Source organism: Lytechinus pictus, chromosome 5 (assembly GCF_037042905.1).
Source record: "Lytechinus pictus isolate F3 Inbred chromosome 5, Lp3.0, whole genome shotgun sequence".
NCBI classification, from domain to species: Eukaryota; Metazoa; Echinodermata; class Echinoidea; order Temnopleuroida; family Toxopneustidae; genus Lytechinus; species Lytechinus pictus.
In genome coordinates this window covers 7,566,938-7,582,175 of record NC_087249.1, presented here as the reverse complement: position 1 = coordinate 7,582,175, position 15,238 = coordinate 7,566,938, and the positions used below count along the sequence as shown (strand labels likewise).

The 15,238-nt window shown below is 34.2% G+C and overlaps 1 protein-coding gene across 1 annotated transcript; it reads right to left on the bottom strand.

Annotated features, from left to right (window-relative positions):
• Positions 1–7,353: 7,353 nt before the first annotated feature.
• Positions 7,354–14,981, bottom strand: LOC129260561 (sugar transporter SWEET1-like). Its single transcript, XM_054898528.2, has 5 exons — positions 14,865–14,981; positions 13,555–13,716; positions 11,702–11,821; positions 10,311–10,492; positions 7,354–7,762 (listed from the first exon to the last, which is right to left on the bottom strand). The coding sequence occupies exons 1-4, from the start codon at positions 14,979–14,981 to the stop codon at positions 10,325–10,327; spliced, it is 567 nt and encodes a 188-aa protein (XP_054754503.2). The 3' UTR covers positions 7,354–7,762; positions 10,311–10,324.
• Positions 14,982–15,238: the final 257 nt, after the last annotated feature.

The window sequence follows — 15,238 nt, the reverse complement described above, 5'->3', positions numbered from 1 at the left end:
TTAATATAGCGATGGATGTTGTTATATCATCAAGGCATGCAATGCAACTCTATTATCAGACGACTGTTATAGCATCTTAATAGTTATACGATGCACATCGACAGAATTTTGTTTTTAAATGACTGTATTTATCATTTTATGTAAATTTATGTTCTTTTGTGCAACTTGATGTTGTCATGTGAAGCGATGATTCAGATGACTATATATTTTGAATGATGAATCGATATATGACCTAAACTGGCGACATCATGCTCAACACATTCACCATAAATGCATTCTTGTAATATATATTTTTGTATGTACTTCACATGAACTCAAGCATTGTATAATTTTGAAATTTCCTTCTGTGTTTATGCTAGTTTACTTGTTGGTAGAATGATCTATGTGAATAAAGTCGTGGTATAGTTCATTAATGATTCCCAAGAAAAATATAAATTGCTACATGAAAAAGAAGAAAAAGCGAGACACCCCCCCCCCCCTCCGAAACGCCTCATTTAGAGTGCAGACAAAGAGTGAATTATAATGGTTTAGATTGAATGCACATTTTCTCTCATTCAGAAGTGGCCGCAAGGAATGAAATGAATAATAAACTTCCCGTTCTCCTTTTTAGAGAGTAGAAATATGAAATTTTATGGTGATGGTCATTTATTTTTAAAATCAATAACGGTGTATTTGAGGGACACTGATACAAATCGTGTATTCAATTCCAATTGTAGTTTTCGAACAGTATTATTGACGAGAGAAAGGAATATTTTCCAATCTTGCAATTGTTATTTTAGCGTTTGTAAATTACCGATGAGTTAAAAAAAAAAAAATCAGATTATATTTTCGAAACCTCAAACAATCTGCTCTACCTTACCTTTTCACAAACTTATTGCTTATTGATTGAACATTTGTTTTTCTATACAATGAATAATGAATTGTTATTCCAATATATTGCTTATAACAATGTTTGCCTATTTTTTACGAATAAAAATTATTGTAGGATAATTAAATGGATTTAATGTGTCATGTAAAAAACGAGGTGTTATAGATAATGATAATGATAAATATCAGCTTGAGCAATATTGAAATCTATATTCAAATAAATCATTGCAAATGCACTGGTCATTATCATCCCTCAGAATTAATGATGCATCGATTACCATTTATACACATTTGCGAATGAAGTATGCTTAAAACATTGAAAACTGCTTGGATTCATTTATATATTTATACATTCCACCCGCGGATCCGGGGGGGGGGGGGGGGTTAACAGGGATGTGATTTGTAAAAAAAAATAGAAAAAATAAGAATAAAAGAAAAGAAAACAAAGGCCATCGATGCACAAATTCAAGAACTTCATTTTTTTAGGAGTGCGCCTTTCCTTTTTTTACGGGATGTGCCCTTACAGTCCGCCCCTCCCTGGATCTGCGCCTATATTTCTACGGAAAATCAAAACAAAGGTTTTCATATAGGCTACCGATAGAGTGAATTGTTAGTAACCTATCCAAATACTTGCTTCCTAAAATGCAATTTGTAACAAGTAAGAGCATAGGAACATACAAAGTAATGAGAATGGATGTTTTCAACGATATCAAGTAAAAAGACGACTTTTGTGTTGTATTGAAAATATTTTTTTTTTTTGCCGCTTGCCATATTATTCGATGTATAGCATAATAATGCGTAAACGATTTTTACTATTACCTTGCCAATTTATAATTACCAACTAGCTGTTGGTAATCATAGCGATGACATGCTGACTTTGCAGTATAATTGATATGATCACAATGTTGTATTAACAGTATGGCCGTACGCAACCGGAAGGGGCATGGGTGGCAGTTACCCCCCCCCCCTCCCCCCCCAAAAAAAAAAAATGAAAACTTTCATTTCTTAACCGAAAATTTTTACAGAATTCAACAAACGTGTTTACGAAATCCTTCAATTTTTTTTAGAAAATGCAAAATCGCCCCCATGACAAGCTCTTTCGCTTTCGAGTTTCTTCAAAAATTTATACGAATCTTGCCCCTCCTGAAAAAAAAGAAATCTGCGTACGGCAATGATTAACACTCTTACTTTTGTGTTTTAAGTGTGTTTATTTTTTTTACAGTAAAGCAACTGCAATATACAGGGCTATAACGTCAACATTTGTTAAGTGTGTGAAATTATAAATGAAGAAACCTACCGTTGGGTAAGTTTGACTTCCAATATGTTATGTGTATCCATATTTTAACACACAGCATTGTACAGTGTTTGTTATAAGATTTAACATTTAAGGAATTACTCAAATCAGGATGATTCTTTTATATTCCCATTTTTTGTGGGGATATTGAGTCTTGAGTCTATTGAATACCTAATTCATTTGATTATGTGATTGTGGTTATGAAATGTGACTCGAAATGAAAAGATTTGATAAATTATTTGAACTAAAGCTATCAACGGTGTCAGGAAAGTTATTTTGTTGTTTTGTTACTTGTAAATGGAATTCTTTTTTAAATTTAGTATAAGACACTAAGAGAGTACGTCCGTTAGGGATAATGTGAAGTGATAAAAAAGCTTAACCGTTATTAAAACTGTTGTTCTATACATTGTCAGATCTAAGATCATAAAAGAGGATACCACGAGATAATTAATTTGATATATGATTTCCGTAGATTATTTAGTGGTGGAGCGCGGTTGGAGGGGAAATACATGCCGTGTGTGAAGGATTGGTGCAAGTTGATAGTGGTGATGTTTGTGGTGTTGGTACCGGTTGTGGTAATGTTACCTGGTGCTGTTGATGGTAGAGGAGATGTTGCTTATAGTGGTGTTGTTGTGTGTAAATGGGTGCGTTAAAGGTATTTTTTGTGGAAAGAGAATATTTTCATTTTTCATTTGTTTAATTTTGTTCAGAACAGATGAGCAATTTTCTCACTATTTAGAATGAATGTGTTGGCCCGTCAAAAGGGTATTCCGATCTGCACTAGATAACAAGGGCGTATAGGCGGGGGGGGGGGGGGGTGCTTTAGTTCAACCTCCCAAGGATGTGCACCTACCCAGCATGCTCAAAACCAGCCTATACGCCATCGGATAAAAGGTTAAAATTATGAGGTTATTGATCAAAACGGAAATGGGATTATTTCATCCTTTTTTGTCGGTGACACGACAGTTGCTCCGGCGACAATTGGTCTGTGCTTTATTTCGTCTAAGATAAAGGGTTAGGGTTGCAATGGGGTTTTATGTTAGGTTTAGGTTTATGATAGGGTATTGTATTAAATACATTGCTGAAGTTGGTAATTCTATAGGGTTTGGAATTTAAAGCAGAGCAATTGTCGCAGGAGCAAATGTCATGGAACTTTTTTTAAAAAACAACACGTCTTGTTTATGGTACCTCCCGTAGGAACTCGGCAGGACAGCGTTTTGCTGGTAAACGCCAAGCTGGCATACCAATTGCCGAGGAAACATTTTACGTCTAGGTTAATCAGTCATAGTGGCTGACCCTATGCTAGAGCCGACAGATATTACTCTCATGTCTTTTTATCAAAGTGGAGACAATGGCAGAGTAGGGATTCGAACTCACTTGCGATTATGAGTCCAATGCTCTAACCACTGGACCACACGACCCGTAACCTCTTAATTGAACTTTAACGAAAGTTTAACTGAATATATCAACGCGGTGGCCTTTAGAGGTGTGGCGAGTGCGCACCCACTTTTCGAACTTTACATATAGACAAATTCAAGACATGAGTTCGATGAACTTCAAGATCTTTGATAATTAATGACCTTATTACGGGCTGACTTCAGGCAGGTGGTTATCTCGTGAAGTACGGAGTTATCAGGTTAGTTTGTTTGCTAAACTAGCAGATTATATTGACAGCGATGTCAAGAGGAATTGATAATTCGGCGGAGTTGAAGACTCAATGAAAAGGTCATTTTGAAATATTAATAAGAGCGCGGAGGGAAAAAAAATGAAAAGAAGGAGATTGTTGCCGATACACTCATAACATCATTTAAATTCCACAAATTTCAGAAGATATATTTTTCCATTTAATTTATTTTTTTAATTTGGCCATAAACTGATTATGAAATAGTGCATGATCGGGATGAGAAAATACGAGTTTAAGAAGAACGAATGTGCAAGTAGCATGGTTAGAGAAAAGGGGGAATAGATTAGAAAGCAAAAAGAAAGGAGTCATTCTTTATTATCAAAAGCGATATGAATTGATCACTTTACCTCCACAAAATTCTAATTCGTACAGTACAGCTGTAATCTCTATATACTTGCATCTTAACAATATTATTTACAAGGAGATGACCTACAGCCTTCGGTTCTCTGGTTCTTAGCAATCGAATAAAAATAACAAGAACAAAAAAAAAATATTTCTTGAATATTCTAGTCGTTCTTTGTGTCCTGGAATTAAAATTCTAAAGTATTTACTTCCAATCAAACTATATTATGATAATGAAAACACGCACACCAATTAGCTTGCTCAAAAAGTTCGTCCGGCAAAACATGTTTTGGTCTTTAGAGGTCAGGCAAAGTTTGATCAGTTAGTTATTAAGACAAATACCGTTATGACCCCCTTGCGAACTTTTTACTATATCTTAATTAGCACTAGTTCTTTATCATGAAAACCAAATCAAGGGCTGTTATAGAAAACAATCTACCCTTGTCGTCAAACTTTTATGCAAATGAACGTGTTCTGACACTTTCTCATTATTGTGAGTTCATAGTAATGGTTAGAGTTGGAACGGTTAGAACTAGTTTCTGTGTTTCTTTCGGGGATTATTTTTGCCTACCCCCACCCCCTCATTGCCAATAATAAATCGTGTTGCCGATAATTTTTCTGAAAGTCTAAGACCAGTTCGGTGTCATCATTTCGGTTATTTTATTCAAAGCCCCCTTTGGATTCGCTTTTTATTAGCTTCTTCTTCTTGCAGGGTTGTATAAGGAGTCGGCCAAAATATCAAAGCAAGGTGCACATACAGCATGGGACGTGTAGATAAAATAATAAGATTTAATGAGTCTTCCATTAAAATGTTGTTGCAAAAGACCCTAAGTCCGAGATGGTGTCGGTAATGGCCCCTATTTTGACTGGCTTTGATGTCTCTATTCAAAGTAAAATCATCATAAAATTATATCAAGGTAACTCATTCTTATGATACATGATACGTAAAAATTGCAATTTGCAATTTATGAATATCAGTAACTTTTAGTGTTTTCAGTCTACAAAATAAAGGATCAGAAACGAGGTTTTAGCAGCCCAGACACGTTATGTTAGATTGTGAGTATAGTTCATATAAATTCTGGGGCAAAACGAGAGAATTCTAATCTTTTAAAGGGATGGTCCGGGCTGAAAATATTTATATCTAAATAAATAGAGTAAATTCACAAAGCAAAATGTTGAAAATTTCATCAAAATCGGATAACAAATAACGAAGTTATTGAGTTTTAAAGTTTATCAATATTTTGTGAAAACAGATATGCACACCGTAATGAATATTCATTGGGTGGGCTGATGATGTCACATCCCCACTTTCCCTTATCTTATTACATGAAATAATAAATGTTTGATTTTCTTCGTCATGCTGACCCAGGGGCGTAACAGGACTAGAAAGAATAGCGGACCTAATTTGGATCCTTGTGGTACTCCGATAGACACGCTTTCTTTCCCCAGAAATAGATTTATTATACTGGACACATTGCGACCTCATATTCAGATACGAATCAAACCATGTTAGCGTTTTTTCGCACTGGCTATATATCCAAGAGACTGAAGCTTATTTAGCAGTATATTATATTGGTGTTAATAGAGTCAAATACACGACCAAGATCAATTGTTATTATTATTTCGGTAAAAAGGCACGTCCTCATCAATATGCAATGGGTAGATGATGTCATCTCCCACTTATTCTTTTGTATTTTATGATATAAAATTATTTTCATTCAGTACTTCATCCTTCAAGTATGTGTAAAAAGAGAATTGACTACTGATTTACTGTTTATCATATTAGCAGATTTTTTTTAATTATTGTTACATCTGAAGGAAGACATGTTTTAAACACACATAAATTAATATAAGAAATACAATCTTATTTCATGTAGGCCTAACAAACTAATAAGAAGGAAAAGGAGACATGGTATCATCAGCTCGACTATTACATACACTTGGGATACTTGGGGCATTTGTTAAACCATTTTCATTGATAATAACATCCCTTGAAATTCAATAATATTCTTCTTCATCAAAATAATTTTGATGAGGTTTTTTTAGTGTGATGCTGGTTAAATTTTACTCTTCTTATTATTTTCATCCTGCATGGAGTAACCCCCTGAATAGTGTATTCTCTCTTGCTACGTACACTACCTAATCAATGCTTTCCCTTCAACATTTGGTATTATTTTGAATAATGATAAAGGTGGTTATGAAATCATACAACATCGCTTAGGGGAAGAAATGCGTAATCATCCTAAATCAATATGTAAATTTTTAAGGTTGTTAACCTCGAATACGTAACTTATTAATGTCGAAGTAGATCATAGATTAGCTATAAAAATATCGAACGATCTTATGATGAATAAATATTAATTGCTGTCGTTAAATTATTTCATCTTTGATTATTCTAGCCCCTCGTTCAAGATAAAAGGTGGTGAATAGTCAGAAATTCTTACTGTAAAACCAGCATGAGCTAGTGGGTGATTAAAAGACATTATACACTGTAAAAATGCTGTTAAAGTGTTAAGCAACGCTGTTTAAGCTCGTTACTCTATCAAACATCTATTATTCAATATTGTAAACAAGTTGTTTTAAAAAGTTTTTAATTTTTTTTAAAAGTTTAAGGAATGATAATGAGTGACGGGCTTAAACAGCGCTGTATAACATTTTAACAGCGTCTATGCAGTGTATAGGAAGTTCTCACATCGCGGCGCAGAACAGATACAAGAACATAGAAAATGTATTGTCAATGCCCTTCATGACAAAGACTAACCAAGAATTCATTGTCGAAAATCGGTGAATCAAAACAGCTGTTTCGTCCAGAACTCGAGACAAACGACATACTTTGCAATTTTTCGTCAGCTCCGCAACTTAGGACGAAGCTATACCGTTCCTGGTCACCAGTTTTCGACAAAGACCTCCAAGCTTTTCTTTGTCATTTGACGGACAATACATTTACTGTCTCTTGAGTCCGTGTTGCGTCTCTGTGCCAAACTAACTATTGAGGTAACCTAAATAATATTTCTATTTCGTTGGGGGTGGTGTCACTTACCATTGAGAATTTCATACTCCATGAATATCATTATTCATCCAGTAATCTTGAAGCTCTGAACTTTCCTAAGTCTTTTTGTACTTCTTGAAAAATGCTTAATGTAATGAAGGTCAATACTAGATTTCCTCTGTCCATATTCTCTGAGATTTATTACACTCATTTTCGAAGTTCCGAACGTATCACCCACATAACGTACAACAAAAGGAGAAACGGAGTGAGCTGAACAGGTAACACAAAATTTCTGTTTAAAAAATTAATTTATTTCTTAAATAATAATCTTTTTATTTCGTAATCCCATAATTCCATGTACGCAGAATATCGCAATTCATGTGCGGATGATATAATAAACATGACAAAAAGGAGACAAAATATATAGGATAATATCATCGTCCATGATTCATTTTCAACTTATTTTCAAGGAATTCGTTGATCATCTTTCGCAATGTGTGTGACAAGGTAGAGAGATCCATATTAGACGCGTGTTGACAGGCGTAGCGAGGCGTGGATCGCGGAAATGTCTCGAAGATAAATACATCTGCAGGAATGACACAGGGAAAACATTAAACGATAATAAAACAGAGACACGCGAAATATTATAATAAAACCAATCATTTACTCTCTATACCGACAAACCATAGGCCTACCTATCACATCTTAAATGTCTCTAGGGGTTTATTATGTCTTTGCTTTAAGGCCACCGCACACCTTACGACTGTTTGCGATCCGATTTTGGAACAAATCGCATTTTGCTCATTTTCTGAAAATGTGAATGGAACATATAATTTTATTTGAGGTTTTAAATTAATTGAAAGAATACTAATATAACCTTTTTGAAAGATTGCAAGCCTTTATTTCGGAGAAAAGGCCAAATTAGTTTCAAATCGTAGCCAATCGTACGACTGCTATGACGTCATTACGACTAGTTATTAAATTCGCTTTTATTCTAAGAAGGATGATAGCATAGTCACAGATTTGAAAATAGGTATTCGTATACGATGATTTAGAACATTACACAGTAAGATATTCCAAGCCTCAATGTTAGCATCAAATCCTACTACAGTTAATTCTGAAATCGGGTCGCAGACCAGACCAGACCTTTAGTCACACAGTGGGGTTCATGTGACTTGGAGAAGACTTCATATTAAAAATGTTGCATTATGGGTAAAAAAGACAATATTATTGGGGTAATATGCTCATCGAGCTGAAAATTTCATGCACAAAGACAATCCTATATAGAAGGTAATGATTGTTTACTTATTATATCCAATTTAAATAGGAAAATATCAATAAAAAACAAATAAGTGAGATGTTGGGGGCCATGGGTATACGATCCCGATAGACAGAGAAAGGCTATGCTCCCCCTCCCCACCCTGGATTTTGGAAATTTGCACAGTATTGCACGGGAGAAGGTCGCCTCATATGCCCCCACCCCCGCTCCTGCCGTGACGAAAAATCACTTAAAATCGCCTGGAATGGCGGGTGGGGCATATACTTCTTTAAAAGTGCAGTGACTCTCGCCATTATTCTTTCTCCTGTAAAAAAATATTGCATTTATTTTGGAAAATGTTTGAACACGCCTCAGGTCCTATCAAACTCTACGCCATTAATTGCATAAATAAATTGAGGCTCATGAAACTTCAGTCAGTGAACTGTTTATCTCATCGTCATAGTTCTTGGTGCACTTTGTAATAAAGTTTACATTTATAGCCAAGGAGTTATAAAAGTATGTTCGTTGTGATTTTGAAACGTGGCAAGTAGTTCGTCAACACACTAGATGCAAACAAAATGAGACTATGCAAACTTTGAGAATAATGTCTTTGACCCCCCTGAATTAAACAGAAATCTTTTTGATGAGATAAAAGTTCACCCCTTTATTCATTACGCTTAATATCAGTTCATGATGATTCGTTATCGTCTTTTTTGTCAAGACTGTTTAAGGAAGTTCCACTGTAGTTAAAATGATGTCCATATTTTCAACCTACTTTGCGTAGAGTCGCTTTGATACGTTTGTAGGCATGATATGCAACAACAACAAAAACGACAAAATATGATTTATGGTTATTGTTTTTCTCTTGAAAATCAAGAGAATGTCACAATCAAGAGACTTCTTAATGCCGCCTGGCAGGGTCACGATGTTCAGTCTAAATTCTTACAAGTTCGTCAAACCCATATACATGTATTTGTCATAATTTTTTGTCAGAAAAATGAAGACCCAAGGTGGAGAAAGCGTCCTAAAAATATTTAATAAGGTGCCTGTTTTTGTTTTTTGTTGTTTTTTAAATATCAATAACAACATTACCGATTTAAGCCAACAGCGCTCCTACATGTATAGTTTAAAAAATAATGCGAGAAATGACTATATCTTCGAAAAACCCAAATATTCTTTTTATATTTTTTTATTATTATTGTGGAACCGATTTGTATGCCTGAAATTTGTATAATTTAACATCATCATAAATATTACATTCAGTTTCACTTCAGTGTAATATGTATAGTGCCAACTCTCACCTATTTCTCCGATCACTGTCTTATGTTTTTGTTGTCATTTTTCCATACCATGATAATTTTTGTCCATTACGCTTTTGTCTTTATGTTAATATATATTTTTTCATGTTTTATACTCATTTCATATATGATTTTTTTTCATGAAAACCTATGTCATTACTTATTTTCTATCAGTGTTTTTTATTTCTGTATATACCACGTTTATATGCATGTACATTTGACTGGCTCCCTTGAAAATTGGTTTGAACGGGACAACCATGTATTTTTAAAGTAAACGTGAATAAATAAATAAATAAAATAATGAATAAATAAATACATAAATAAATAAATAAATAGTCAAATTATTAAATGATTAAATAGATCAAAAGGTTAATAAATAAATAATCAAATTAAGAAAAATGATTTAATAGATCAAAGGATAAATGAATAAATATATAAATAAATAAACAAGTAAATAAATAGACAAATAGGTAAATAAATAAATTAATTAATTGATTAATGATTGAATAAATAGATAATTAAATAAATAAATAAGGATGAACTTTATCTTTGAATATTCAACTCGGTTTACTCCTCACCTCGTAATGTACTGTCACACTAAAGAATGTGCTGAGGATGACGGTGAGGATGACGATGATGATGATAGATATGACGACGACGTTGAGATGTAAAAATATTCGTGGTCGTCATCACGTCCGTTGAACTTCCAGAGGATTATCAACCTTGAAATGCTACTGAGTACGCCCGGTATGTTAGGTAGCTGATGTGAGAGGGAAAGGGCGGAGTATATTAATACGGCATTTCAGCAATCACTTCGCTGACGCTTTCTATAACGCAGAGAATCTATTGTCAAAAGCCCTTCATGAAAAAGCAGTCTCTGAATAAAACATGAATCAAGAATCTCTGCGAATCAAGATAGCAGTGTCGTCCTAGACTCAATTTTGTCGTCCGGTCCGAATCTTAAGACGATGTGCTGTCCCGGTCCACCAACTTTCGACAATGACCTCTAATCTGTCCATTGTGATTTGACGGGCATTTTCAATAGATTCTCAACGTTGCAGAAAGCTTCTGCGAAGTGGATGCTTAAATACGCTATCGACTTATCTGTTTTCATTACATTCGGCAGAAAGAAAACCAGAGCCTATGAACAGAATGACAATGTCAAAGAAATCAAGTACTTCTTGTGTGCATACAGTATTAATTTTGTATATCATGGTGTCTACTGCGGGTGTCCGATCTATAAAAAAAAATTGTTTCTTTATTAGTTTAAAAAAAAAAAATTAATCTTTTGCCCTTTTCTCACTTATCTGATATTCGATCACTAATTTTGTAGGATAAGTGCTAAGGAAGGGCATATCTAAAGTGGTAGTAGTTGAATTAAGATGGCGTTCTTCAATCTCTCATACGCGCCAGTGATTTTCGTAAGTAGGACTTCGGCGAAGGAAAGCCCATGTCACGTCAAACCATTTGGCGACGATTATATGAATACGTTAATATTAATTAGTCACCAATCCATCTATTAGTAGGTCCTACAGAATTTCATAACATCTTCGCCAAATGATAAATTCAATATATACAAATACATAATTGACAAAGTAAATAACGAGCGTGATACATGATTGTCGTGGAAAATGCAAGGATGGTTGGATGGTTAGAGAAACCAAAAAAGAAAAAAAAATATCGAGAGAGGGCGCGAGGTAAAATAAAATCAGAATAATCAATTAATCTGCAAGAGAAATACATAAATAAATGAATAAATAAATATCAATAGTAATAAGTTAATAAAATAACTAGGATGAAAGTATACACAACTTCCACTACACTCTTGTAAGATTGGTATATTTGATGATACTCCAGTTTGAAAATACTAATGTGAGACTTTAGAAAAAGACGGGCTTTCATCTCCAAGGGGTATCTTTATTTTATTAACGGTCTTTTCAACTTTAACTTTATATATATATATACTTACTGATATAAATGTGTCATGAAGAAGAATACCGTATGATAACCAAAGGGACGAAGAGATGAGGGTGGCGATGCTGAGGGAGGCCGAGATTGTCTTGGCTGATTTAGCTCGTATGCAATGCACCTTTAAAATAAAAGAATACCATTTGGAATAAGGCATGGGCAACTTTCCTGACAGGAAAAGAGATGACATCTTTTAATAACACATTAACAATTTCACATTCTTGATCTTCAAGTTGTCTGAAAGGTAATTTGCCAATTCGTCGACTCATCGCATACTCTACCTTCATTTAGTCTAATGCCATTCCGTTCATCAAAATTTCGTCTAACAACCATTTGGTCCAATAACCATTTCATCCAATAATCACTTCGTCTAATCACCAGCTTGTCTATGACCATTTCGTTTCATAACCAGTTGGCCAATTCCCATTTTATTTTCATTTATTTCGCACAATTAACACTTAGTCCAGTTAAACCAAACGGTATATGGACTAAATGGCTATCGAACAACTGGTTATGAGAAATATTGAGAGTGGACGCAATGATATTTAGACCATGTTGATCAAATGATAGTAGATGAGTTGGTTATTGGATGAATTGGCATTGACTAATTGGAAATAATCTGTCTGAAACGTGGAAACGAATGTTTTGATTTTTTTAATACGTTTTTGAAAATGACATTTTAGATAAAGATTAATGTTCTCGCATTAGTAGTGGTAGTAGTAGTTGAATTTGCTGGCGCTCTGCAATCTCTTCTGGCTATATCATGCAATTAAAGTGGTACTCTTCAAACAAAATACAAAAAAAAATCGCTAAAATTGGACAAGGAATAATAAAGTTATGACATTTTCAAGTCTTAAATAAATTCGGTGAAGCAGTTTTATACATAGGCCAATCATCATGGATATGCAATGAGCAATCTGATGATTGATGTCGCATCCACAATGCATGAAATTATATTTAGTCAAATCTTAATGTCGAAGATTGAAAAAAAAAATTGAATTGACTGTTGATGTATATTGCTGCAACGTATTCTGCTAGACTCGAGACACCATAAGGCAATGTATAAAAATATGTAATAACTATGATTTATGTGATAACATAATGTTTTCACAACATATTGCCAAACTGATTAGTTGACAGATTTTTGATGAAATTTTCAGCGTTTTGCTCAGTGTTTAAAAAAAACTCTATTCATTAAAATATTTTGTTCTTAGCCCCTGTGTACCCCTTTACGCTGGATGAGGGCGCTATAATTATTAAGCCCCGAGGAGTCAACGTCACTGCCTTCTCCGACAAAAATAAAATAGGGCATTTTCGCGATCTCTACGCAGACACTTTATATAACGCAGAAAATTTTTTGTCAAAAGCCCTTCAATGACAATTAACAGCTTTTGTCGAAAATCGGTGAACCAAAACAGCAGTGTCGTCCTGGACACTAGACAAACATTTGCAATTTTGTTGTCCGGTCCGAATATTAAGACGAATAGCTAGCTGTCCCATTCCACCAACTTTCGACAAAGACCTCTAATCTGTCCAATGTGATTTGACGGGCATTTTCAATAGATTCTCAACGTTGCAGAAAGCGTCTGCGAAATGGATGTTGAAAAACGCTATTGACTCTATTGTGATTCGACAACTAAGGATTTAAACATTTAGAATAATCGTTAGGCATGCAGAACGCAATCATCAGACAATTCTATGTCGCAACGATTTCTAATAAAATCACTCTACCTTATTATTTCCTTAAATATTGGTAATCAAAGATTATTGCAAACGCGAAAGCTATTTCTTACAGAATGCTCTCTTTTTTTTTCACTTGAAAATTGGACACGACTGTGCATCGCGTCTCCTCACCATGTCACAAACGGGAGCAACGAACATCAGAATGGTTACTATGCTGGCGACGAGACCGACTTGTTTGAGGGCCGAGGCACGTGTTGGGACGAACTGGGAGATGTAAATGTAAAGTGCAACAAGAAAGGCTATTCCGGCTATGGTTTGTTGGACGGGGCGAAGCTGGAAAAAGAAACAGGGAGATTCATTATATCTTTTATTTTAACTAAAGTAAATAGATTCACAGACATTAAAACAAATGTTTTTTATCATTATGCAGCTGTGTGACAGCTATATGAGGTCTATGTGGTTAAAGGACAAATTAAGAATTTATTTGAATTAAAAAAAAATCCAACAAGCATAACACTGAAAATTTCATCAAAATCGGATATAAAATAAGAAAGTTATGACATTTTAAAGTTTCGCTTAATTTCACAAAATAGTTATATGCACATCCCGGTCGGTATATGCAAATGAGGGAACTGATGACATCACTCACTCACTATTTCTTTTGTATTTTATTATATGAAACATGAAATATTCTTATTTTCTCCTCATTATCTTGTGAAACAAAGTTTTATTTCTCCCTGAACATGTGGAATTATCATTGTTTAACATTGAATGGTTCAGTCAAGTTGATCCTTACTGTCAAATCTGTAAAAATTGAAATTTTGTATAATTCAAACAATAAAAAACAAAAGAAATAGTGAGTGAGGGACATCATCGATTCTCTCATTTGTATGTGACTAAATTGTGCATATAACTATTTTGTGAAAAATAAGCGAAACTTTAAAATGTCATAACTTTCTCATTTTAAATCCGATTTTGATGAAATTTTCAGCATTATCTGATTTTTTTCTATTAATTTAAATCAACATTTTTCTGAGGTGGACTTGACCTTTAACAAAACTCAATGCGAATTCGTTATTTCACAAAGAAATTCAAAATTTGGACTCATGCATAGTTTTAACAATAAAAAGAAAAACTCGGTTTGTTGAGTCTATAATAATCTATTAAGTTCATTATCATAGACCCTATTTCTCTCCGATTGGCATGCCTTAGTTTGCTTCGTTCATGAGGTCGTTGCAGATCTTTAGAAAACAACAAATTAGACTTTCCTATTTCTTATTTTCAGACAAAGATCGACTTTTTAAACAACTGTTTTATGAATAATATCGGCTAGAATAATTTGTGTATATTTATATATATATGCTTCTCTTTGTTTTCAAAGGACATTGTGCAAATTTCCTAAAGAAAAAAATATGACACTGATGGACTGGATCAATCGTAACTCTTTGTAAGACGCCAAGACGGGGCCCAGGGTTGCATACCTTGTTTTGTGTAAAGCGTATATAGATACAGATGTAGGAGAGTTGAACAGCAAAACCGACCACATTGACGATGATGATGGCCTTATCAGCGCATAAAAACCCGTAGGTTCCCCACATCACAATGCTAAATAAAAGGTAAAGGTAAGGATAAATTCAATTTGTTGTAAGTGTACATGTATATGTACAAGGATCAAGGAGCACAACGTTGTTGCACAATATTTTACGCACGTAGTCTTTTTTTTTAATTTAAGCCCCGTCACTCTAACAACTACCCCTGTCGTTGTCCGGACAGTCAATTTCAGACAGCCATTTTGGACAATAATAACAAGCGAAGTTTCATCATTTTATAGTACAAATTGTTAGACAATATTATA

Bases quoted from the DNA above. Each gene is read 5' to 3' on its own strand.
- LOC129260561 (XM_054898528.2), bottom strand. From the start codon at position 14,981: ATGTGGGGAACCTACGGGTTTTTATGCGCTGATAAGGCCATCATCATC. The intron at 13,717-14,864 runs GTATGCAACCCT...TTCTTTTTCCAG, and splicing joins TACGCTTTACACAAAACAAG to CTTCGCCCCGTCCAACAAAC. The intron at 11,822-13,554 runs GTGAGGAGACGC...TTTATTTTAAAG, and splicing joins TTGCTCCCGTTTGTGACATG to GTGCATTGCATACGAGCTAA.